At 33.6% G+C, this 27,847-nt stretch overlaps 1 protein-coding gene across 1 annotated transcript; it reads left to right on the forward strand.

Annotated features, from left to right (window-relative positions):
- Window positions 1–657: 657 nt before the first annotated feature.
- Window positions 658–22,740, forward strand: LOC104233938 (putative late blight resistance protein homolog R1B-16). The gene is made up of 3 exons (XM_070160662.1): window positions 658–1,342; window positions 20,774–22,131; window positions 22,321–22,740. Exons 1-3 carry the CDS (start codon window positions 796–798, stop codon window positions 22,345–22,347), a joined length of 1,932 nt encoding a protein of 643 aa, XP_070016763.1. The 5' UTR covers window positions 658–795; the 3' UTR covers window positions 22,348–22,740.
- Window positions 22,741–27,847: the final 5,107 nt, after the last annotated feature.

The following is a 27,847-nucleotide window of genomic DNA, read 5'->3' on the forward strand; positions in this document are numbered from 1 at the left end:
TTTCTAGTGTAAAGTGGACCAAAGAGAAAACAAAGGATTGCGTGGTCATTTAAAAAAAGTGAATACACTACACCTAGTCTCCCAATTTTTTTAAAAACAAATGTGCAAAAGTGTGTTCGTTTGTCAACACACCAATTGACAATCCAACAACTTTATTAAAGTAAACGATAAAAAGTGAATACACTACACCTTGTCTCCCAATTATTTTTAAAAAAACGTGCAAATAGAAAGAACACCTGTTATTTGGACAAAACATCCGGCCTGATAATTAATAATAAAAACTAAGAGTTCGTACAGAATCGGGTTCTTTATTAGTTCCACACAACACACAACAATAAATAAATGAGACATCAGAGTTTTACGTAGAAAACCCTCAGCTCGTAGGATTAGAAATTACAAACTATACTCATAGGATTTTAACTTTCCTAACTGAACAAATTTTATATTACAACCTATTGTAATATAGGAATTAACATCTTAATCCCTCACCTACTATGGTACTATTGCATGAACAGAGAAATAGTTTAGCGACAGTGCAACGACTTTAAAGCCGTAGAGAGTTGACTTGTACCGGCACCGCAGAAACTGATAGCCATATGTTCCGCACCACCCGGGTCCCGATCCTAATATAAATTGCTGTGGACATTATTGAAATAATAATTGAATTGTTGTTTGGGTCTTTTCCCCAAGTCTTCACTCTACTGCTCATGCTTTCATATATTTTTTGATTAATAAAGCCCAAGTGGTCACAGAAACATAAAATTCTATTGAACATCTACACTCAGAGAAAGAGAAATGGCTTATGCTGCTATGTCTTCACTTATGCATACACTGGAGCATATCTTGCAGTCTAAATCATCTTTGATTTATAGAAGCTGTATACAACAACAACATGTTGAATCTGCTTTTCTAAGTCTTTCTGCTCTTCAAGTTTTTCTTGAGGATACTTCAAAGGAAATCAAAGATATTGAAACTTTGAAGATTATAGAAAAAAGGATCAGAGATGTAGTCTACAAAGCAGAAGATAGAGTTGATTCAGTCCTTAGAAGAATAATCATTCTAGTAGATCAACAGAAACGAGAACGGGCTAGTAAATCCTTCAATGAGGAATTGCAAAAAGTGGAAAAAGAAGTTGATTCTCTAAGGAAAGAATTGATGGAGATTGAGTTTATCGAGCATGGAAGCAAATCTGCAGAAGCAAGTACTTCTACCTCATCAAAAAGGTATGCGACCGAGCAACATACTGTTGTCGGGATGAAGGATGACTTCAACACCATACTAGATCGTCTCACTGCCCAAACAGATGAGCTAACTGTCATACCTGTTGGTATGGGCGGTATAGGTAAGACAACTCTTGCTAGAAAAGTTTATGATGATTCAACAATCCGTTATAGATTTGATAAACATGCATGGGTAACTATCTCTGAAGTTTATAATGAGAGACAAATGCTTCTTGAACTTGTCTCTTCAATTAGCCAGGGTAGGACTGATAAAAGTAATCAGAAAATGAGCAATGATCAACTAGCGGAGATTGTGTATAGAGGTGTGATTGGTATCCATAAACAGTGAGTTAATTACTGAAAATATACAGATTAAAATAACTAAAAAATCAAGGAAAATAAGGAAGAAACTAAAGAAACTATACCTAGAATATGAATACTTAAGTATTACAAAAATAAACAAAGCTAGGTTGTCTTAATTAATTGATATAATATCTAAAACAGAATATAAATATATTTGCCATCTTAAAAATAAAAGATGAATAAAGAAGAATTCGCACTAGAAGAGAAAACATATGAAAATCCAGAAGGATTAAAAATAACAATAATATTTTCCAACTTAGGAAGAAGATACAAGAAAATAGGAAATAACCTGAACTTAATGTTAGAAAAAGAAACTGTAAAACTAGAAGATAGTTTAACCGCAACGGTTAGAATAACAAAAGAAAACGAAGAAATAGATAGAAACCGAGAAATTAAAGAAATACAACAGCAAGCTAAAGAAAAAATACTGCATCTTCTCTACCCACTACTAGAGCCATTCCTATGTTATCAACACCTTCGTCGGTTGCTGTAGCATTTATAACGAAAGCCTTTTCCTCTACAGATAAATGATTATCCCACCAGCCACGAAGTTGGCCAGTAAATCCTGCAATAATCATTTTGCAAATAGTTCTATCTGTATTTTTAACACTTTTACAGATAGTCGAATACATAAGCATTCTGTGTACGAGAATGGTTAATTGTCTATCAGTTAGACCATCAAGATTCCATTCATAAATTTCGGAACCGTTATAAGACGTATTAGTCTGATTCCAATCTCGTTCCTCAATCAACACATCTTGAGGAGTAGGACGAGGATAATAATAGGTCTGCATTCTTGGTTTATCAGCATACCTATGATTTTGTTTAACAATCCCTTTGAGTTTATTAAACTCTGACCAAGTCTCAGTTTTATAATCAGAAACGGTCTCCATTTTATCAGCAAATTTTTTTGATAAATCAATAGGTCTAATATTTAAACCAGAAAGCTTTTTATCTAAAAGCTGAGCTAAGTCATCAAGAGATTTAAATTTAAAATCCTGAATCTCAGGAGGTCTTTGAATATGAGTAAGAATGTTTTGATCAACTGTTTTACTTCCTGAAGTGGAGGCAATATCAGTTGGTCCTTTCTTAGTACCCATTTCTTTTATTAAAATAGTCAAATCATCAAGTTTTTTATCAAGAGAACCAATATGTTCTCCTAAAATTTTTACATATAAACCCAAATAATTGTTTTGAGAAATCAATTTATTAATTTCTGCAATACTAATAGCTGCTACGTTATTATCAATAAATTTTTGAAAGACAGTGAAAGTAATACCAGTATTATTAGATAAAATAAAGGGAGCCTGAGGAGGATAAATTGCTTTAGTAATATTACCACTCCCGTCTTTATAAGATCTTTCCAATACCTTTATATAAAGTGGTAAATAAGTTGTTATGAACCAAGGAAAAAAATACATAATTTGATTATGCAAGACACAAGTTTCATAAAATTCTTGAGATATATTATTCAAATCCTCTTTACTATAAGTATCAAAAAACCATGTTTTAAACTGGTTCCATTTTTCACTAAAAAATTCCTTTTGAATATAAATACGGGCCCGAGAACCGGGGCTAAAATCAATTTGGTGTGGAATCATTAAATATTATTGGGGTCGAAATCCATCTCGGATAAAGAAGGAATATCCTTATCTGAAATATTGTCATTATCTTGAACAATATTTGTTTGAGGGTTAATCTTAACCCTTTCAACCCTTTTAACCTTTTGATCAGGCTTATCACTAGCAATAGTGTGTAAAGAAGCCGCACGATTGCGGGCTGGACCGTAAACTGGTTCAACAGGGGAAATATGTTGAATAGCAGGTAGAAGTCTATGATTAGAAAATGAATGTCTATTATAAATAGTAGACTTATCATCAAATTGAATACAAATCCTACCATCCGGATTTTGAGTAACATGTGAAAATTCAGTATTTGACAAGTCGTTAGTAATCTGACTTGGGGATATGACTGAATTTAAAGTCCATGTAGTTGGAAAATTAATTTCCTCCCACCTGATAGGTCTCCTTGTGGTGACCTTGGACTTTGCAAAATTGGTTTCGACCAATATGGTCTGATCCGATGTATCGTATAACTTACATCTAGGATTTAAAGTAGATAACAATTTGAAATAAATCCTATAGGATAGACATATAAGTTCAGAACCAGACGCATAATTATAACCATGCGTTTTCACATTTAAAGTCAAAGCATCAAGAATATTAGCATCAGAAAGAGATAATTACAGATTGGGTTGAGTATTAAAATATACCGGACCATAGGTCACTGTAGATTCTATCGAACCCATTAGAGACTGTCTGAAATTCAGATTTCTAGCATCTCTAAGAGCTGCTAAAAAGGTCTCTGGTAATCCTTTAAGGGTTAAAGGTTTAAATGCAATTTGAACCATACCAATATGCACATAATGGTAATGATGTTTATATAAATCTATATCATGCTTGTTTAACAAACGAATAGTCTGTTCAGACGAATTTAATGCTAAAGACTGTTCAGTCGTTTTTATCAATTGTTTAGAAGAAAGTTTATCAAACCAACCATAATCATAAATGGTTTTTATAGAAACTTTAGGAATTGTCCATTTATTTAATAAATCAAGGTTTTGAGGTATATCTACCTCTTCAAGTCTAGTACTTTTAGTACTTGTTTCTCCCAGATCCATTCCAAAAGCTTCATATCTATGTTGAATCTTTCATATCTATTACACAATTACCATGAAAATTCCTAGGCTCTGATACCATTTTACACCAGGATCTAGGTAGGCGGGCGGTAGTCCGCACGGCCATCCAGATCTAGCTGCTTTAGTACACTTTTAAAGGTTGGCGGTAGTCCGCACGACCAATAAGGATTCGAAATATACGGAAATTCTATTATAGTTTAATGACTGTATGGAAGGATCTATATCCTTTTACCCAAGCAAGGGGCCTGTCTAAGCCCGATACATACTCTTACTGAGCCCATGTGTCTAGCAGTTCTAACTGTGAAAGAGGTAGCCCTTTTGACAACTTCAGCGGGCTTTAATGTCACAGCTGGCTAGACGTAGCCACTAAGGCAAAGCCAATAAGAGTAGTACCAGAACCGACTGTACCACCATCTTGGAACCAAATCAAGAAACTATATTAAAATTTCTTTATATTTTGAAAGAGTCTGGATTCTTCATGGTTAATATGCAAGAGAAATTAGTTCTTCAACATAGATATGAATCCGTTTAGCCGGACATAGTCACGGCTGGGGAGAAAGACTAAAATTACTAAAAATAAAAATATGTACCTTGTAGGCCGAGAAGCAAGGCCCTGAAGATGAACTTCAAAACTTTTATTAAACTGATTTACAAACTATAAACTAAATGTTTACAAAGGGGGTTGGTTGAGAGAGAGAGGAGAGAGAAAGTAGAGAGATGGGGGAGTTCCGGCCTTCCTTCTTCAAATGAAGAAACATCCTTATATAACCAAAAAAAAGAATCTTGAATAGTAAAATGGGTCCCACATCTGGGTCCCTACACAGTGTTTTTACTGTAGATAAACAGTGTTTCTACTGTGGATGAACAGTGTATCTACTGTTTAAGTGGGTCCTGGCGGCTGATAAGCTGTCAAGTCTTCTTTTTGTCCAAATTGTGCATTTGTTGGAGGAATTCTTCCACCTTGTCGATATCTCTGTCAGATAATATCATTTCTGGCTGTATAGGTTGTGTATCTTCTACGAGGTCATCACCACTCGTTTCACTTCTCATCGAAGTGTCTGATTTTTCGCACTGATCTAGTGATTGGAGCAGATTTCTTTTCAATCCTTCTAAGTATTGATTTATCAAATCAATTTTATCTCCGTCTTGGATTGATATTCTCCGAGCAATATGTTTAACAGTGCTTTCTTCTATTATCCTCTTTTGAGGGGCTGTTACATATAAATGGACTTGTGTTTTGATAGAATCTAATAATTCTTGTCCATATAATGTCTTTGTTTTGGGATCAGTCTTCATCAATTTGTCCCAAAAATTATTGTAGAATACCCTATATAAACAAGGTATTTGTTCTTCCGTATAACCTAATTCCGGGGTCCATTTATGGATCCAGGGGATAGAAAATTCAATAAAGAAGTAAATCTGATCAATTTTTTCTAGATAGCAGATATGATCTGCGTGATATAAATCTGTTAAGAACGGCGAAGCTTTTGTCCATTCTTTGTATAACTTTAGAAATGGTTCGGGCAAAATCTTGGTAGTAGGACCGTGGTATGACCACCAGTTTAAAAACCAGTTAGGGATAGGTCCTGTAAATACCTTTGCGCATACTTTGATAAACCAAGTATGCTTATGTCTCTCATTGTTATAATAAAGCACCCTATCAAATGCTTGAATATAATCCCAATAAGTGAAATTCATAGGTGATTTATTAAGGCTTATCTGCCTTTCTTTCATTGTTGAAATACCCCATTCTTCAACAGATATAATCTGTTTGATAATGACTTTTGAAAAGTTATAAACATTTTCATTCGTGTTATAACCCGAAAAGTGCTGGAATTCTGCACTACCTGTACTGATCAGGATAGTTTCATAATAGGTGCGGGTTTTATATGATTCCCCTGGATAGTATAATCCATTAATCAGATATCTCTGAAATATTTTCCACGGTTCTTCTTTTCTCTGAATCTCAGAGTTTTCAAGGAGAAATATCATTTCTCTCTTTGGTAACTTTTCATATGACTTGATATCGTCATTGTCTTCCTCTTTAGCAATTGAAGCAAAAGTATCACTTTGCTTTTTGGATGCTAAATAAGCCTGCAAATGTCCATATAACGGACTATCTTCTGGAATATCTTCCAGATGTATAGAATGTCCTGAGGATTCTCCTGTATGCGGCACCTTTGAGTTTATCAAACTCTTTTTTCCTCTTTGTATTACTGGGGAGTTTGATGAGGATCCATATGACGATCCCTGAGAATAAGTCCTACTAGGGGAAGATCTTCCCCTACCTCTGCAACAGATAGAAGTAAAAAACACTAAAATAACAGAATTAGAAAAAGAATTGGAAATGCTAAAACAACTATATAATAATAGACTAAAAGAAAAAGAAAAAACGTAAAGAAGAAGAACAAGAGCTAAGACTGACAAATGAGATAGAAAAATTTAAAATACAGTTAGAAGAGGTACAGGATAATCCACCAAATATAAGCATAAATGAAATAAATAACCAAAGTGATGACGACAAAGATCTAGTAGAAAACTATTCGGAAACAAGTGAAACGTACACAGAACTTATAGAAAAAATAGAAAAGATAAAAATAAACCCAGAAATAAATATAGGAGATATGGCCGAGGATAAACCAAGCACATCAGGAGTAAAAAATTCAAGACAACTAAACCCAACCTATTACAGAGTAAGTTATGATTCATATGATAGAAGCACAATATTATGGGATAAAAGGCTAAATAGGAAATGGACACCAAGACAGATAACTGAACAATGTAATTTTTTAGATCTAGATTGTGTCGCAGATATAAATAAAACAATCCAATTATGAATAGGGTACATCTCCAAACAACTAATAGATAATAAAATTGCAATAGCTGAAACACCAGGATATATAGAAAGAACACTTATAGGAACGGTAAAACTATGGTTACAAAATTTATCAAGTGAAAGCTTAGATACATTAAGAAGTAATAACAAAAATTGATGGTACAACTGCAACAACAGTTACAGATATATTGAATAAATATGAAATAACAATAAGAAATGAATTTAGTAGTATGACAACAGAAGTAGAAGAACAAAATAAAGAAAAGACTACAAATAGAAATTTAATGACAAAATTAGCAATATGTAATATGTGTTATATAGATGAATATACTTATGCATTTAGAGACTATTATTATAAAGGAACATTTAGTCCGGATGAAAGTAAAGAGATAAGAAAATTATATTTTACAAAATTACCAGAACCCTTTAGCTCGAAAATAATAAAAAATTGGAATGAAGCAGAACTAGCAGATACTCTAGGAGCTCGAATAAAATTTCTACAAAACTGGTTTATAGAATTATGTGAAAAATATAAAGAAAATATCAAAATGGATAAAATATTAGTAAAATATTTGGCATGTTGCAAAAGTAGAATAGCACCCCAATTTGGCTGCACAGATAAATATTACAAAAAAAGAAGGAAAGAAAAAGAAATATAAATCAAAATATTCAAAATATAAGTATAAGAAACCAAGAGAAAGATATTATGTAAAAAATTACAAACATAAAAAACCATATAGAAAAAAGAAAAGACTAACGGAATGTACTTGTTACAATTGTGGAAAGCTAGGACACTTAGCTAAAGATTGCAGATTACCAAAAAATCCAAAGAAGAAACAAATTACCGAAATAATGATAGACAATGATAAATATACACAAATAGAATATGTAGATTATGAATTAGACAGTGAAGACAGCATATATGAGATATCAGAAAACGAGTTCTCAGAAAATGAAAAGGATATAAATAATAATGAAATAGAAGAATCAGATGAAGAAAATTATGACTGAAAAAGATATACAAATTATACAACAAGAAGAACACCAAGATGAACAATCTTCAGAACAAAAAATAATATTTGACGCTAATATATTTGAACAAATAAAAGGAAAAGAATTGGATCTAAGCATAGACAAAATATTAGAAGTACCAACAATAAAGAATTGGTTTAAAAGACAGAAAGAAGAATACTATGTAGTAAGCCAAAGAGAACATATAATAGATTGTAAATACATCAAAGGTAAAGCACAAATACCAATTTTAAATAAAAGACTACTAAATAAAGAAATACAAGATATAAAAGCAAAAAATCCAATAAAATATGTACACTTAGGAGGAACGGAGATCCTAATAAAAGCATGTTTTAGGGAAGGAATAGATACCCCTATAGAAATATACTTGGCAGATGATAGGATTGTACAACCTATAGAAAAGAGTATAATAAGTGCTGTAAGAGGTAACTTAATATACCAAAAATTTAAATTTATAGTAAGTGCTAACTATTCAGTAGCAGTAGATGATAAAAATATAGATAAATCATTAGTATTATACTGGAAAATGTCTGGAATAGAATTAGCACCAGGAAGTAAAATATTCACAGCAAGATGTAAAAATCTATATGTCTTAACAACGAAACATAAGATAACAGCTAAAAATAAAATAACAACAACAACAACAACAACAACGACCCAGTATAATCCCACAAGTGGGGTCTGGGGAGGGTAATATGTACGCAGACCTTACCCCTACCCCGAAGGGTGAGAGGCTGTTTCCAGGAGACTCTCGGCTCAAAAAAGCAATAGGGGATGATATATTAGTACCATAAAAATGCGTAATAAAAATAACAACAATATATAAGAGATATGAAATATGAAATACAGGATACGAAATACGAAATAGATGGCTGGTATAGTACAACTAGAAGGTACGGCCCTGCATCCATAGACGACCAATGACATTCCTAGTCTAACTCCTAACTAGATAGTCTCCCTCTATTGTGCTGTAGAAATATTCACACTCTCCCCTAACCTACAACCTTAATGCTCGACCTCCATAATTCCCTATCAAGGGCCATGTCCTCAGTAATCCTAAGTCGCGCCATGTCCTGTCTGATCACCTCTCCCCAATACTTCTTAGGTCTCCCTCTACCTCTCCGCGTGCCCACTACAGCCAGTCGCTCACACCTCCTCACCGGTGCATCAGTGCTCCTCCTCTGAATGTGGCCGAACCATCTGAGTCTTACTTCCCGCATCTTGTCCTCCATGGGGGCTACACCCACCTTCTCTCGAATATCAGCATTCCTAATCTTATCCATCCTTGTATGCCCGCACATCCACCTCAACATCCTCATCTCTGTTACTTTCATCTTCTGGGTGTGTGAGTTCTTTACCGGCCAACATTCAGTTCCATACAACATGGCAGGCCTAACCACTGCTCTATAAAACTTACCTTTTAGTAACGGTGGCACTTTCTTGTCACACAAGACTCCCGACGCTAACCTCCACTTCATCCACCCCACCCCTATACGGTGTGTGACATCCTCGTCAATCTCCCCGATCCCCTGAATAACCGATCCAAGGTACTTGAAACTACCCCTCTTGGGAATGACTTGAGAGTCAAGCCTCACTTCAACTCCCGCTTCCGTCGGCTCAACTCCAAATTTGCACTCGAGGTATTCCGTCTTCGTCCTGCTCAACTTGAAACCTTTAGACTCAAGAGCATGTCTCCAAATCTCTAGCCTCTCGTTGACGCCGCCTCGTGTCTCGTCAATTAGAATAATGTCATCAGCAAATAGCATGCACCATGGCACCTCCCCTTGAATATGATGAGTCAGTGCATCCATCACCAGGGCAAATAGGAATGGGCTGAGCGCAGACCCTTGGTGCAACCCCGTAATAACTGGAAAGTGTTCAGAGTCGCCTCCTACTGTCCTAACCCGAGTCTTAGCTCCAGCATACATGTCTTTAATCATAAGTACATCAAGAAGAATAGATTATATAACTCCACAAAAATTAATAGAACAAAAAATAGAAGAAATAAACTCACACCATTATTATATAACAGGAATAATGGACCAAAGAAAATATTTAATATTAATAAATACAGGGTAGGAAGAGAATTATGTTATAAGAGAACTAATACCAGAACAAGAGATAATGACAATAGAACAGCAAAATTCAGAATTACCAAAAGCATTAAGAAAAAACGAAGAAACAACTGAAAAAGAATTAATTATAGGAGGAATACCAATATTAATAAATTTTAAAATATATCAAGGAGATAAAAACATTACACTAGGAATAAAATGGTTAGAAAAAGTCAAACCATATAAGTTAGAAGATAGGCAATTAACAATAAGTTATAAAAATAAGAAAATAATAATAAAAAGAACCTTAATATAATGCCAAAAATATATATACTTGCCAAAATAATAATAGAAGGATATAATAATAGATATTATACACATATGATGGATACAGGAGCGGAAGCTAACATGTGTAGACATAATTGTCTACCAAAAAGTAATGGGAAAAGCTAAAAAAACCCTATAGTAGTAACGGGATTTAACAATGAGGGAAGTATGATAACATACAAAGCAAGGAATCTAAAAATACAAATATGGGATAAAATATTAACTATAGGAGAAATATATAGTTATGAATTCACAAATAAAGATATATTATTAGGAATGCCATTCTTAGATAAATTATACCCACATATTATAACAAAAACACATTGGTGGTTTACTACCCCGTGTAAGCAAAAATTAGGAGCAAAAAGAGTAAATAATAAAGTAAGAAAAACAACACTCTGGATTAAGGGAAGTGAAAAATTACCCAAAAATTAGAAAATGTAATACAAAACAACCATAATATAGAAATAATCATTTTCTCAATAAATAAGATAAAACCACTACAAGATAAATTAGAATTACTATATAATGATAATCCACTCCAAGGATGGGAAAAACATAAAACAAAAATAAAGATTGAACTAATAGATAAAAATAGCATAATAACACAAAAACCTTTAAAATACAATTTTAATGATTTAATAGAATTTAAAATGCATATAAAAGAATTATTAGACAATAAGTACATACAAGAAAGTAATAGTAAACATACTAGCCCAACATTTATAGTAGATAAGTATAGTGAACAAAAACGAGGAAAAAGCAGTATGGTTATAGATTATAGAAATTTAAATGCAAAAACAAAAACATATAATTATCCGATACCAAATAAAATACTAAAAATCAGACAAATACAAGGATATAACTATTTCAGTAAATTTGACTGTAAATCAGGATTTTACCATTTAAAACTAGAAGATGAATCTAAAAAGTTAACAGCATTCACAGTACCACAAGGATTTTACGAATGGAACGTATTACCATTTGGATATAAAAATGCACCAGGTAGATACCAACATTTTATGGATAACTACTTTAACCAATTAGAAAACTGTATAATATATATAGATGATATACTGTTATATTCTAGAACAGAGAACGAACATATAAAACTACTAGAAAAATTCATACACATTGTAGAAATATCAGGAATTAGTTTAAGCAAAAAGAAAGCAGAAATAATGAAAAATCAAATAGAATTCTTAGGTATACAAATAGATAAAAATGGAATAAAAATGCAAACTCATATAGTACAAAAAATAATTGACTTAAACGAAACACTTGATACAAAAAAGAAATTACAATCATTTTTAGGATTGGTTAATCAAGTAAGAGAATATATCCCTAAATTAGCAGAAAACTTAAAACCATTACAAAAAAAAATTAAAAAAGGATATAGAATATCATTTTGATGAAAAGGATAAAATACATATACAGAAGATAAAAAATATGTGTAGAAAATTACCAAAACTATATTTCCCAGATGAAAAGAAACAGTTCACATATATTGTAGAAACTGATTCTAGTGATCACAGCTATGGAGGAGTTCTAAAATATAAATATGATAATGAAAACATTGAACACCATTGTAGATATTATTCAGGATCATACACGGAACCACAAATAAAATGGGAGATAAATAGGAAAGAACTATTTGGATTATATAAATGTTTGTTAGCATTTGAGCCATATATTGTTTATAACAAGTTTATTGTAAGAACAGATAATACACAAGTGAAATGGTGGATAACACGGAAAGTACAAGATTCAGTAACTACCAAGGAAATAAGAAGACTTGTATTGAATATACAAAATTTTACATTTACAATTGAAGTAATACGGACAGACAGAAATGTTATTGCAGATTACTTATCAAGATAAAAGTACTCAAACTGATGAAAACCAAGAATCGAAAGATATATTTGCAATCCTTACTACTCTATCCTTACAGATGGATAGTATGGGCAAAAGATTACAACAGCTAGAAAGTCAGCAGCATGACTATAAAAATGCGGAGCTAAGTCGATCGGAAGACTCGAAACTTCCAGAGATAGAAGGAGACATTGGGAAACTCCATAAAACTCATGACAAAGTTTGTTTACCTACAGCTGCAGGCACAAGTAAACAGGTGAACAAGAAGCCACATACTAATGTAAATTTAAACAACATATTTGATAAACCATTTACATCGAAAAGACCAAAAGAAGCAATAGTTATGACCCCACAAACTACAACCTATGCCAACAGCCTACATCACAACAAAAAGATATACAACCATATTACTCAGACATATATTGAGAATATATACAAAATTCAAACATTTCTGAACCTAAACCCGAGAGCAACTAGTACTATAGATCCAACACAGGATTATATAACTCAAAAGCTCCAAGGATATAATAGGCTAATAGCCCAACCAAAAACAAAAGCCAATCTAGTAAAGACATGTTACAACTACGGGTTACTTAGCACTGTATATACCTACGACGGAGAAGAGATAAGTGGAATACCAGAAATATACAAAGCATTTATTACCTTCAAAAGAATTACAAAAGGCAACCTATTTTTCATAAAATTCTATACAGCACCAGCTGAGATATTATACGATGAAATAAAACCTATCATACATGTAGTAAAGATAGGATTAACACGAGATATGATAATACCGGAAGAAATAGAACAACAACCAGAAATACCGAAAATTGAGATACCAAGTTTTTATGCCAACAAAAGAATAATTGGCATAGCAACTATTATTCAAGAGCTAGCCAACAATTATCTACAAGGAAATGCTATCTGGAGCTATTATTCAAGAGACCAGCTAATGATATATGCCAACTCAAAAGAACTACGACAAGGAGATATGGATGAAGTCCAAAAATGGATTTTATCATTACTAAAACCAGAAGTACAACCAACTACAAGAGCTCTAAAGAAGGAATTTATTTCTAATGAATTATTAACAAGATACTGCAAACTAGTGGGACACGAATATCCAGACCACATATGTTCGAAATGCAACGGAGAAGATAACCAAGTACCAAAAGTCCAACTAGAATAAAGATATCAGCAAGAAGACAAAAGAAGAAGACAACTATTGGAAACAAATAATGTAAAAAAGTCGTAAAGTAAATAGTATGAGTCACATTCATGAACAGTAAAGGTCGTTCATGAATAGTTAGAGTCATGTAAAAAAGTCGTAAAGTAAATAGTACGAGTCATATTCATGAACAGTAAAGGTCGTTCATGAAGAGTCATTTGTAAACAGTAGGAGTCGTTTAAATTTTCTATATGCCCAGGCCCCAATGTTTGACAATGTGCGAGAAGAAGAGTCGAGCTGTATCTTCTGCTGATGCGTTTTGCGGGGCTGCTATGAAAGTTGCATAGGTTGAGAACTGATCTATGACAACCATGATGGATGCAAGATTGCCTTCTTGGACCGCCGAATGCGGCAGGCCGAAAATGACATTGCAAACATCAGTCGTGACTCTGACGACGACCGACAAACGGCAGCCATCGAAACTGCCAATATTCATGAAAAATTTGAGGACCTCCAACAGGAGCGTGCCGACGATTTAGCCCATCAGTAACAGGAGGCAGACATACTAACTGCCATGCAGCAGTAAAGGTATATAGAAAATTTAAACGACTCCTACTGTTTACAAATGACTCTTCATGAACGACCTTTACTGTTCATGAATATGACTCGTACTATTTACTTTACGACTTTTTTACATGACTCTTACTATTCATGAACGACATTTACTGTTCATGAATGTGACTCGTACTATTTACTTTACGACTTTTTTACATTATTTGTTTCCAATAGCTATCTTCTTCTTTTGTCTTCTTGCTGATATCTTTATTCTAGTTAGACTTCTGGTACTTGGTTATCTTCTCCGTTGCATTTCGAACATATGTGATCTGGATATTTGTGTCCCACTAGTTTGCAGTATCTTGTTAATAATTCATTAGAAATAAATTCCTTCTTTAGAGCTCTTGTAGTTGGCTGTACTTCTGGTTTTAGTAATGATAAAATCCATTTTTGGACTTCATCCATATCTCCTTGTCGTAGTTCTTTTGAGTTGGCATATATCATTAGCTGGTCTCTTGAATAATAGCTCCAGATAGCATTTCCTTGTAGATAATTGTTGGCTAGCTCTTGAATAATAGTTGCTATGCCAATTATTCTTTTGTTGGCATAAAAACTTGGTATCTCAATTTTCGGTATTTCTGGTTGTTGTTCTATTTCTTCCGGTATTATCATATCTCGTGTTAATCCTATCTTTACTACATGTATGATAGGTTTTATTTCATCGTATAATATCTCAGCTGGTGCTGTATAGAATTTTATGAAAAATAGGTTGCCTTTTGTAATTCTTTTGAAGGTAATGAATGCTTTGTATATTTATGGTATTCCACTTATCTCTTCTCCGTCGTAGGTATATACAGTGCTAAGTAACCCGTAGTTGTAACATGTCTTTACTAGATTGGCTTTTGTTTTTGGTTGGGCTATTAGCCTATTATATCCTTGGAGCTTTTGAGTTATATAATCCTGTGTTGGATCTATAGTAGTAGCTGCTCTCGGGTTTAGGTTCAGAAATGTTTGAATTTTGTATATATTCTCAATATATGTTTAAGTAATATGGTTGTATATATTTTTGTTGTGATGTAGGCTGTTGGCCTAGGTTGTAGTTTGTGGGGTCATAACTATTGCTTCTTTTGGCCTTTTCGATGTAAATGGTTTATCAAATATGTTGTTTAAATTTACATTGGTATGTGGCTTCTTGTTCACCTGTTTACTTGTGCCTGCAGCTGTAGGTAAACAAACTTTGTCATGAGTTTTATAGAGTTTCCCAACGTCTCCTTCTATCTCTGGAAGTTTCGAGTCTTCCGATCGACTTAGCTCCGCATTTTTATAGTCATGCTGCTGACTTTCTAGCTGTTGTAATCTTTTTCCCATACTATCCATCTGTAAGGATAGAGTAGTAAGGATTGCAAATATATCTTTTGATTCTTGGTTTTCATCAGTTTGAGTACTTTTGTCTTGATAAGTAATCTGCAATAACATTTTTGTCAGTCCGTATTACTTCAATTGTAAATGTAAAATTTTGTATATTCAATAGAAGTCTTCTTATTTCCTTGGTAGTTACTGAATCTTGTACTTTCCGTGTTATCCACCATTTCACTTGTGTATTATCTGTTCTTACAATAAACTTGTTATAAACAATATATGGCTCAAATGCTAACAAACATTTATATAATCCAAATAGTTCTTTCCTATTTATCTCCCATTTTATTTGTGGTTCCGTGTATGATCCTGAATAATATCTACAATGGTGTTCAATGTTTTCATTATCATATTTATATTTTAGAACTCCTCCATAGCTGTGATCACTAGAATCAGTTTCTACAATATATGTGAACTGTTTCTTTTCATCTGGGAAATATAGTTTTGGTAATTTTCTACATATATTTTTTATCTTCCGTATATGTATTTTATCCTTTTCATCAAAATGATATTCTATATCCTTTTTTAATTTTTTTTGTAATGGTTTTAAGTTTTCTGCTAATTTAGGGATATATTCTCTTACTTGGTTAACCAATCCTAAAAATGATTGTAATTTCTTTTTTGTATCAAGTGTTTCGTTTAAGTCAATTATTTTTTGTACTATATGAGTTTGCATTTTTATTCCATTTTTATCTATTTGTATACCTAAGAATTCTATTTGATTTTTCATTATTTCTGCTTTCTTTTTGCTTAAACTAATTCCTGATATTTCTACAATGTGTATGAATTTTTCTAGTAGTTTTATATGTTCGTTCTCTGTTCTAGAATATAACAGTATATCATCTATATATATTATACAGTTTTCTAATTGGTTAAAGTAGTTATCCATAAAATGTTGGTATCTACCTGGTGCATTTTTATATCCAAATGGTAATACGTTCCATTCGTAAAATCCTTGTGGTACTGTGAATGTTGTTAACTTTTTAGATTCATCTTCTAGTTTTAAATGGTAAAATCCTTATTTACAGTCAAATTTACTGAAATAGTTATATCCTTGTATTTGTCTGATTTTTAGTATTTTATTTGGTATCGGATAATTATATGTTTTTGTTTTTGCATTTAAATTTCTATAATCTATAACCATACGGCTTTTTCCTCGTTTTTGTTCACTATGCTTATTTACTATAAATGCTGGGCTAGTATGTTTACTATTACTTTCTTGTATGTACTTTATTGTCTAATAATTCTTTTATATGCATTTTAAATTCTGTTAAATCATTAAAATTGTATTTTAAAGGTTTTTGTGTTATTATGCTATTTTCATCTATTAGTTCAATCTTTATTTTTGTTTTATGTTTTTCCCATCCTTGGAGTGGATTATCATTATATAGTAATTCTAATTTATCTTGTAGTGGTTTTATCTTATTTATTGAGAAAATGATTATTTCTATATTATGGTTGCTTTGTATTACATTTTCTAATTTTTGGGTAATTTTTTCACTTCCCTTAATTCAGGGTGTTGTTTTTCTTACTTTATTATTTACTTTTTTTGCTCCTAATTGTTGCTTACACGGGGTAGTAAACCACCAATGTGTTTTTGTTATAATATGTGGGTATAATTTATCTAAGAATGGCATTCCTAATAATATATCTTTATTTGTGAATTCATAACTATATATTTCTTCTATAGTTAATATTTTATCCCATATTTGTATTTTTAGATTCCTTGCTTTGTATGTTATCATACTTCCCTCATTGTTAAATCCCGTTACTACTATAGGGTTTTTTAGCTTTTCCCATTTACTTTTTGGTAGACAATTATGTCTACACATGTTAGCTTCCGCTCCTGTATCCATCATATGTGTATAATATCTATTATTATATCCTTCTATTATTATTTTGGCAAGTATATATATTTTTGGCATTATATTAAGGTTCTTTTTATTATTATTTTCTTATTTTCATAACTTATTGTTAATTGCCTATCTTTTAACTTATATGGTTCGACTTTTTCTAACCATTTTATTCCTAGTGTAATGTTTTTATCTCCTTGATATATTTTAAAATTTATTAATATTGGTATTCATTCTTTTTCAATTGTTTCTTCGTTTTTTCTTAATGCTTTTGGTAATTCTGAATTTTGCTGTTCTATTGTTACTATCTCTTGTTCTGGTATTAGTTCTCTTATAACATAATTATCTTCCTGCCCTGTATTTATTAATATTAAATATTTTCTTTGGTCCATTATTCCTGTTATATAATAATGGTGTGAGTTTATTTCTTCTATTTTTTGTTCTATTAATTTTTGTGGAGTTATATAATCTATTCTTCTTGATGTACTTCTTGGTGTACTTCTTGATGTACTTATTCTTGATGACGTTTTTGGCATTTCATTATTTGTTCGTTTTGACGTGCTTAATCTTTCTTTTACTATTTCTAAATCTTCTTCTATATCCATTTCCTTATAACTATAATCATTGTTGTCTATAACTGATACTATCCTTTCGAATGGATTTTCTATTTTTATTTTATTTATTTTATTTTTAGCTGTTATCTTATGTTTCGTTGTTAAGACATATAAATTTTTACATCTTGCTGTGAATATTTTACTTCCTGGTGCTAGTTCTATTCCAGACATTTTCCAATATAGCACTAATGATTTATCTATATTTTTATCATCTATTGCTACTAAATAGTTGGCACTTACTAGGAATTTAAATTTTTGGTATATTAAGTTACCTCTTACTGCACTTATTATACTTTTTTCTATAGGTTGTACAATTCTATCATATGCCAAGTATATCTCTATAGGGGTATCTATTCCTTCTCTAAAACATGCCTTTATTAGTATCTCTGTTCCTCCTAGATGTACGTATTTTATCGGGGTTTTTGCTTTTATATCTTGTATTTCTTTATTTAGTAGTTTTTTATTTAAAATTGGTATTCTTGCTTTACCTTTGATGTATTTACAATCTATTATATGTTCTCTTTGGCTTACTACATAGTATTCTTCTTTCTGTCTTTTAAACCAGTTCTTTATTGTTGGTACTTCTAATATTTTGTCTATGCTTAGATCCAATTCTTTTCCTTTTATTTGTTCAAATATAGTGGCGTCAAATATTATTTTCTGTTCTGAAGATTGTTCATTTTGGTATTCTTGTTGTATAATTTGTATATCTTTTTCAGTCATAATTTTCTTCGTCTGATTCATTTATTTCATTATTATTTATATCCTTTTCATTTGCTGAGAACTCGTTTTCTGATATCTCATATATGTTGTCTTCACTATCTAATTCATAATCTACATATTCTATTTGTGTATATTTATCATTGTCTATCATTATTTCGGTAATTTGTTTCTTCTTTGGATTTTTTGGTAATCTGCAATCTTTAGCTAAGTGTCCTAGCTTTCCACAATTGTAACAAGTACATTCCGTTAGTCTTTTCTTTTTTCTATATGGTTTTTTATGTTTGTAATTTTTTACATAATATCTTTCTCTTGTTTCTTATACTTATATTTTGAATATTTTGATTTATATTTCTTTTTCTTTACTTCTTTTTTGTAATATTTATCTGTGCAGCCAAATTGGGGGGCTATTCTACTTTTGCAACATGCCAAATATTTTACTAATATTTTATCCATTTTGATATTTTCTTTATATTTTTCACATAATTCTATAAACCAGTTTTGTAGAAATTTTATTCGAGCTCCTAGAGTATCTGCTAGTTCTGCTTCATTCCAATTTTTTATTATTTTCGAGCTAAAGGGTTCGGTTCTGGTAATTTTGTAAAATATAATTTTCTTATCTCTTTACTTTCATCCGGACTATATGTTCCTTTATAATAACAGTCTCTAAATGCATAAGTATATTCATCTATATAACAAATATTACATATTGCTAATTTTGTCATTAAATTTCTATTTGTAGTCTTTTCTTTATTTTGTTCTTCTACTTCTGTTGTCATACTACTAAATTCATTTCTTATTGCTATTTCATATTTATTCAATATATCTGTAACTGTTGTTGCAGTTGTACCATCAAGTTTTTAATTACTTCTTAATGTATCTAAGCTTTCACTTGATAAATTTTGTAACCATAGTTTTACCGCTCCTATAAGTGTTCTTTCTATATATCCTGATGTTTCAGCTATTGCAATTCTATTATCTATTAGTTGTTTGGAGATGTACACTATCCATAATTGGATTGTTTTATTTATATCTGCGACACAATCTAGATCTAAAAAATTACATTGTTCAGTTATCTGTCTTGGTGTCCATTTCCTATTTAGCCTTTTATCCCATAATGTTTTGCTTCTATCATATGAATCATAACTTACTCTGTAATAGGTTGGGTTTAGTTGTCTTGGATTTTTTACTCCTGATGTGCTTGGTTTATCCTCGGCCATATCTCCTGTATTTATTTCTGGGTTTATTTTTATCTTTTCTGTTTTTTCTATAAGTTCTGTGTACGTTTCACTTGTTTCCGAATAGTTTTCTACTAGATCTTTGTCGTCATCACTTTGGTTATTTATTTCATTTATGCTTATATTTGGTGGATTATCCTGTACCTCTTCTAACTGTATTTTAAATTTTTCTATCTCATTTGTCAGTCTTAGCTCTTGTTCTTCTTCTTTACGTTTTTCTTTTTTTTTAGTCTATTATTATATAGCTGTTTTAGCATTTCCAATTCTTTTTCTAATTCTGTTATTTTAGTGTTTTTTACTTCTTCTATCTCTTGTATTTTTTCTTTAGCTTGCTGTTGTATTTCTTTAATTTTTCGGTTTCTATCTATTTCTTCGTTTTCTTTTGTTATTCTAACCATTGCGGTTAAACTATCTTCTAGTTTTACAGTTTCTTTTTCTAACATTAAGTTCAGGTTATTTCCTATTTTCTTGTATCTTCTTCCTAAGTTGGAAAATATTATTGTTATTTTTAATCCTTCTGGATTTTCATATGTTTTCTCTTCTAGTGCGAATTCTTCTTTATTCATCTTTTATGTTTAAGATGACAAATATATTTATATTCTGTTTTAGATATTATATCAATTAATTCAGACAACCTAACTTTGTTTATTTTTGTAATACTTAAGTATTCATATTCTAGGTATAGTTTCTTTAGTTTCTTCCTTATTTTCCTTGATTTTTTAGTTATTTTAATCTGTATATTTTCTATAATTAACTCACTGTTTATGGATGTTTTTTTGCGGATTTGTATTCTGTAATTTCCTGAAGATAAGGAGATTTGGGTTTCAAAGTTGATTAAACTATGGATTGCTGAGCTATTTGTAAGGGCAAGAAGCAATAAAAGGTTAGAAATGGTGGCAGAGGAGTATCTAGAAGAGCTAATTGACAGAAGTCTCATTTTGGTGTGTAGACGACTGGCTAATGGAAGGATGAAAACTTGCAAAATTCATGATCTTCTTCGACAGCTGTGCATAAGAGAAGCTCAAATGGAGAATTTTGTGCATGTCCTGAGTGATAGTGACCACATTTCCTCAGAAAGCTTAAAGTATCAACGGCGAGCGATGCTTTCACTTGGCAATCATCGGAATCATTTTTATGTTCCAAGGCATTGGAAGGGTATTACGAGTACAACCAGCAGCTTGGTTTTATTAGGCTATTCGTCTAAACTTTTTCAAATGCCTGAATTTGTTTCACGATTCAAGCTGCTTAAAGTGTTGGAGGTATCTTCAGTCCATTATAATTTTTCTTGGGTAATAGCTGAACTTGTACATTTGAGATATGTTGCAGCAAATATTAAGGTAGCGCCTTCACTAGACAAATTGTGGAATCTACAAACCATAATTCTTTGTAATATTTCAAATGAAGACTTTCATCTCCCACTAGAGATCTGGACAATGTCGGAGATAAGACATCTAAGCATTAGATGGTCAATACATATGCCTAATCCTCTTGAGGCGGAAAGTCTTTGCATTGTAGAACAAGAACAACCTTTACTTCTCAATAACCTGCAAAAACTTGTTCTCCCTTCCTCTCCCTTTTTGGCGGAAATCCTAAGAAGAACTCCCAATCTAAAAAAGATAAAGATTATATATATGAAGAGTGCCGACTGGCCTGCTATTCTTGATTCTCTCGTTCTTCTAGTACAGGAGCTGGAGACATTAGCCATAATAGCAGAACGAGACAATGACCCGTTCATTCTCCCTAGGGATATTTTCTTGCCTAATCTCAAGCATTTAAGATTAACTGGGACTTGTTTTCCATGGGAAGATATGGTTGCGCTGGCTAATTTACCCAATCTTGAGAAGCTCAAAGCATATTCTGCATTCGAGGGAACAAATTGGAAACTAAATGAAGATGCTGTGTTTCACAAATTAAAATATCTAAAAATTGTGAACGCAATAAATCTGGAAAGGTGGGAAGCAACTAGTGATAATTTTCCGATGCTGGAGCAACTACTCCTGTCTGGGCTCAAAAAACTGGAAGAGATTCCCCAAAGTATTGGAGAAATAATGACACTAAAATTCATCAAAATAGAATGGTGTAGTTCTGCAGCCGACACTAGTGCAATGAAAATTCAAGAAGAGCAAACAAACTGTGGAAATGATAGCCTTGAAGTTCAAATTAAAGTAAGTAAAATTCCATCTTTGACTAATAGGCAATTCTTAACTTTTTACCTGCTTATTTCATATAAAGGCTTGTAAACTTTGAGATCTGTTATTACAGATAGAATCTAATTGATATAGAAGTGTAGTGTAGAAAATTGAGTCGTTGTGGAATGACGTGCTAACAGAATTCTTTATATGGTTTTAATGCAGCCAGCAATAATAGGAATCAAGTACTAACAGAATTCATATTGAATTTTTGAAGCATGCTCTAGCCCGGGATCAACGGGCAAATTATCTCTATGTGACTAGGTCACGGGTTCGAACCGTAGACTCAGCCATTAATGCTTGTATTAGGGTGGACTGCTTATATCACACCCCCTTGAGGTGCAACCTTACATCGGACCCTATGTGAACACGAGATACTTTGTGCACTGATTTCTGAGGACTTTATGTTTTCTTTTTCTTCTTTTTAGTCAAATCTGTATTCAAGCTTATAGTAGTTAGATCCCTGGAATGTTTGAATATGTGTAATAAATGATTTGCTTAAGTGCATTACCTTTAAGGAAGTTGAAACCTTATGTTTAGTTGCAAATTTGAAATCCAATTGTCTTCTCTGTTTTTTTTTCCTGATCATCTATTTGTCCTTTTTATTTAGCTTTAATGTGGTTGAGAAAAAAATGTTTAAGATGGAATTACAGTATGGTTCATCCATTTGAATTATTAGATTAGAAGGATAAACTTGTGATCCTGTAATTATATGGCTGTTTAACCCCAAAAATGGGTAACAATTAAATTTGTAGGCAGTTTAAAGAATACGTAATTCAATTCAATACGAAAAATCTAAGAACAACAAGTAATTAAGTTAAATATAAAATGAAAGATCAAACCAATTGTAATGTGAAGATCAAGCTTGATCTCAGGATGAACAGTGAAATTCAACCTCGATCGGACCCTTGATGTAAGCTTGGATGCGAATAGGAAAAGAGAATAACTGAGGAACACTTTGAATAATAGCTAGAAGACAAAAATGTACTTTTATTGCTTTCATTAGGCCGTTTCTGATGGGCCTACAGAGTTAGGCGATTCGGAGCTCATCGCCTGAATTCATGATTATGGTGGACTAAAGCACACGAAAAATTAAAAATCATCATGAATTCCTGTTTTATGACCCTAAATGCCAAAAAATAAGGAACAACCATTGCAAAGTTATGAATATTGTTCATTATGTTGTTTCTTATGGGCCCACAAAATTTTAGGCTATTCGGAGTCTGTCGCTCGAATTCATGAAGATGGGGTGGATATTAGCTTATCAAAAATTGAAAATCATCATGATTTCCTATTTTATGGCCCTGAAAAGCTAAAGAGTGAAAAATGGTCATGGAGAAGCAATAACTACTGTTTATTGGCTCGTCACTGATGGGACCAAATAATTTTAGGTGTTTCAGAGCCCGTTGCCCGAATTCATGAAGATGGTGTGGACATTAGCACAGGAAAATTGGAAATCATCCTGAATTCTTATTTTATGTCCCTAAAATGCTAAAAAATTAGGAACAGCTATTGCAAAGCTATGACTATGGTCCACTAGGTCATTTCTTAAGAGACCACAAAATTCTAGGCAATTCGGAGCCTGTCGCCCGAATTCATGAAGATGGCATGGACATTAACACATGAAAAATTAGAAATCGTCCTGAATTCTTATTTTATGGCCCTAAAATGCCAAAAAGCAAGAAACCGTCATGGAGAAGCATTGACTATTGTTCATTGACCCGTTGTTGATGGGCCCAAAAAATTAGGCAATTCGAAGATTGATACCACTCGCCATGACCGTTCCTCATATTTTGGCATTTTAGGATCATAAAATTAGATTTCACCCGATTCTTAGATTTTCGTGTGCTATAGCCTACGCCTTCTGTATGTGCCCGGACCATCGGATCCGGACATTCTAAAATTTTTTTGGACCATAAAAAATGACTTGAGGAACAATAATCACTGCCTCGTCATAACTGTTCCTCGTTTTTTGGTATTTTAGGGCCATAAAACTTGAATTCCGCTCGATTTACTAATTTTCGTGTGCTATGGGAAATCATAGATTTCTGATAGGAAAGAAAAAGCCCAATTACCCAAAATTCTTTTATATACACGAGCGTCCTCCTACATTGTCCCCTAGTACATCATACTTAAGAAAGCGATTTCCAAGGTCAACCTGTTTAACTGCATGCCAGACCACTAAGTGATGAGACCGTGCAAACAAAGGCAACGAGGAGCGCTAGCCGGAACTGGACATTGGTGGGTGTACAACAAACATTCCTTAGCTAAGAAGGATTCATTCACCGCAAGGTCAATCTATTCACTCGTCTTGATAATATTTTTCCTTGTTCACTAATAAATCGACTAATTAGACTCATTTTTCTATAATCAATTCGATCCCCCGATTGAATCGGGCGCAAACGCATACGAAACGATCGCTTGAATTTAAGAAAAGGTCGCTTGGATTTATCCATGGTCTATTTACGCCTTTTGCACGGTCCCTGTACACCGGACCTAAAAATCCTGAAATTTAGTTGGACCGTCAAAGAGGACCTAAGGAACAATATTTACTGCCTCGCGATGGCCATTACTCGTTTTTTGGCATTTTACGGCAATAAAACTAGAATTCCGCCCCATTCCTAGATTTTCGTGTGGTATAGCACATGCCTTCTACATGGGCCCAGACCACCAGACCCGGACCGCCTAAAATTTTGTAGGACAATCAAAAACGACCTAAGGAACAATAGTCATCACCTCAGCATGACTGTTCTTTATTTTTTGTCATTTTAGGGTCATAAAACTGAAATTTAGCTCGATTCCCATATTTTCTGTTATATCTCATGCTATCTACATGGGCCCTGGCCACCGGACCCGGACTGCCTAAAATTTTTTCGGACAATCAAAAATAACCTAAGGAACAATAGTCACCACCTCGCTATGATTATTCCTCATTTTTTGGCTTTTAGGACAATAAAACTAGAATTCCGCTTGATTACTGGATTTTCGTGTGTTATAGCCCACGCCTTCTGCATGGGCTGGGGCTATCGGAACCAGACAGTCTAAATCTTTTCGGACCAAAAAAATGATCTAAGGAACAATAATCACCACCTTGCCATTACCTTTAATGATTTTTTGGCATTTTAGGGGTATAAAACTTGAATCCCGCCCGATACCCAGATTTTCAAGTGTTATAACTCAAGCTTTTTTCATGGGCCTGGACTGCCTAAAAATTTTCTGGATCATCAAAAACGACCTAAGGAATCATAGTCACTTTCTCTCCATGACCGTTGTAAGTTATTTGGCATTTTAGGACCATAAAACTGGAATCCGCCGGATTCCCCAATTTTCGTGTGCTATAGACCACCCCTTCTACATGGGCCTAGGCCACTGGACCTGGACAACCTTAAATTTTTCCAGACTATCAAAAACGACTTAAGAAATAATATTCGCAGTCTCTCCGTTACTGTTCCTCATTTTTGTTATTTAAGGGCTATAAAATTGGAATTTCGCTCGATTCAAAGGATTTCATGTGCTATATCCCACGCCATCTATATGAGCCCGGGCCGCTGGATCTGAATGACCTAAAATTTTGTCGGACCATCAAAAATGACCTTCGGAACAATAGTCACTGTCTCTCACTGATTGTTCCTCGTTTTTAGGCGTTTTAGGGCCATCAAACTGGAATCCCGCCCGATTCCCATATTTTTGTGTGTTATAGCCCACAACTTTTACATAGTCGAGGCCACCAGACCAAGACTGCCTAAAATTTTGATGTACCATAAAAAAGGACCTAAGGAATAATAGTCATTGTCGCGCCAAAACCGTTACTCATTTTTTGGCGTTTTAGGGCCATAAAATTGGAATTCCGCATAATTCTCAGATTTTCGTGTGCTATAGACCATGCCTACAGTATGGGCGCATAACACCGGACTCGGACCGCTTAAAAGTTTTTCGGACCATCAAAAACTACCTAAGAAATAATAGTCACCACCTCACCATGATCGTTCCTTATTTTTTGCAGGGCCATAAAACTAGAATTTCACCCGATTCCCAGATATTTATGTGATATAGCCCACGCCTTTGCATGGGCCTGGGCTACCGATCTCGGACAGCCTAAAATTTTGGCGAATCATCCAAAAGACCAAAGGAACAATAATCACCACCTCGCCTTGACCTTTCCTCATTTTTGGCATTTCACGGCCATAAAACTTGAATTCCGTCCGATTCCCAGATTTTCGTGTGTTATAGCCCACACGTTATGCATGGACCCAGGCTACCGGACCCAGTTTGCCTAAAATTTTGGCAGACCATCAAAAAAACCAAAGAAAAAATAGTCACCACCTAGCCATGACCGTTACTTTGTTTTTGGCAATTTTCGGGGCCCTAATCCCGCCGATTCCCAGATATTCGTGTGTTATAGCCCACGCCTTCTGCATGGCCCTAGGCCACCTAAAATTTTTCTGGACCATCAAAAATGATCTAAGGAACACTATTCACCACCTCTCCATGATTGTTCCTTATTTTTTTGGTATTTTAGGGCCATAAAACTAGAATTTCGTTTGATTTCTATAATTTTCGTGTGCTACAGCCACGCCTTTTGTATGGACCCAGGCCATCAGATCCGGACTGTCTAAAATTTTTTGGACTATAAAAAATGAGATTAGGAACAATAGTCATCACCTCTCCATGACCGTTCTACCTTTTTTGGCAATTTAGGGCCGTAAAACTGGAATTCCGCTCGCTTTCCTTATTTTCGTATGCTATAACCCACGCCTTTTGCGTGGGACCTGTCCACCAGATCCGTACTACCTAAAATTTATTTGGACCATCAAAAGGACCCAAGGAACAATATTCACCCTCTCAGAATGACCGTTCCTTAGTTTTTGCCATTTTAAGGCCATAAAACCGGAATTTCGCTGGATTCTCATATTTTCGTGTATTATAGCCACGCCTTCTGCATGGAACCGGGCAACCGGACCACCTAAAATTTTGTCAAACCATAACAAACAGCCTAACGAACAATATTTACCGCATCTCTATGATCGCTACTCCTTTTTTGGCATTTTAGGACCATAAAACTGGAATCCCGCTCGTTTCCTAGATTTTCTTTTGCTGAAGACCACGCCTTCTGCATAGGCCCGGGCCACCGAACTCGGATCGCCTAAAATTTTGTTGGACCATCAAAAATGACCTAAGAAACGCTAGTCACCACCTCTCCATGATCGTTCCTCATGTTTAGAATTTTAGGGCCATAAAACTAGAATTTTGCCCGATTCCCCGAATTTCGTGTGCTATAGACCACACCTTATGTTTGGCCCGGGCCATCGAATTCGGAGCATATAAAAAATTCTCGGACCAACAAAAATAACCTTAGGAACAATAGTCACTGCCTCTCCATGACCGTTCCTCGTTTTTGGCGTTTTAGGGCCATAAGCTGGAATTCCACCCGATTTCACAAATTTCGTGTGCTACAGCCCACACTTTCTGCATGGGCTCTTTCCACCGGACCCGGACAGCCTAAAATTTCAACCATCAAAATGGACCTAAGCAACAATAGTCACTGCCTCCCTAACGATTACTTATTTTTTTGGCGGTTTAGGGGCATAAAACTTGAATTCCGACCGATTCCTAAATTTTCGTGTGCTATAGCCCATGCCTTATACATGGGCCCGAACCATCTTAAATTTTGTTGGACCATCAAAAATGACCT

This window comes from Nicotiana sylvestris, chromosome 10 (assembly GCF_000393655.2).
Source record: "Nicotiana sylvestris chromosome 10, ASM39365v2, whole genome shotgun sequence".
Taxonomy (NCBI): domain Eukaryota; kingdom Viridiplantae; phylum Streptophyta; class Magnoliopsida; order Solanales; family Solanaceae; genus Nicotiana; species Nicotiana sylvestris.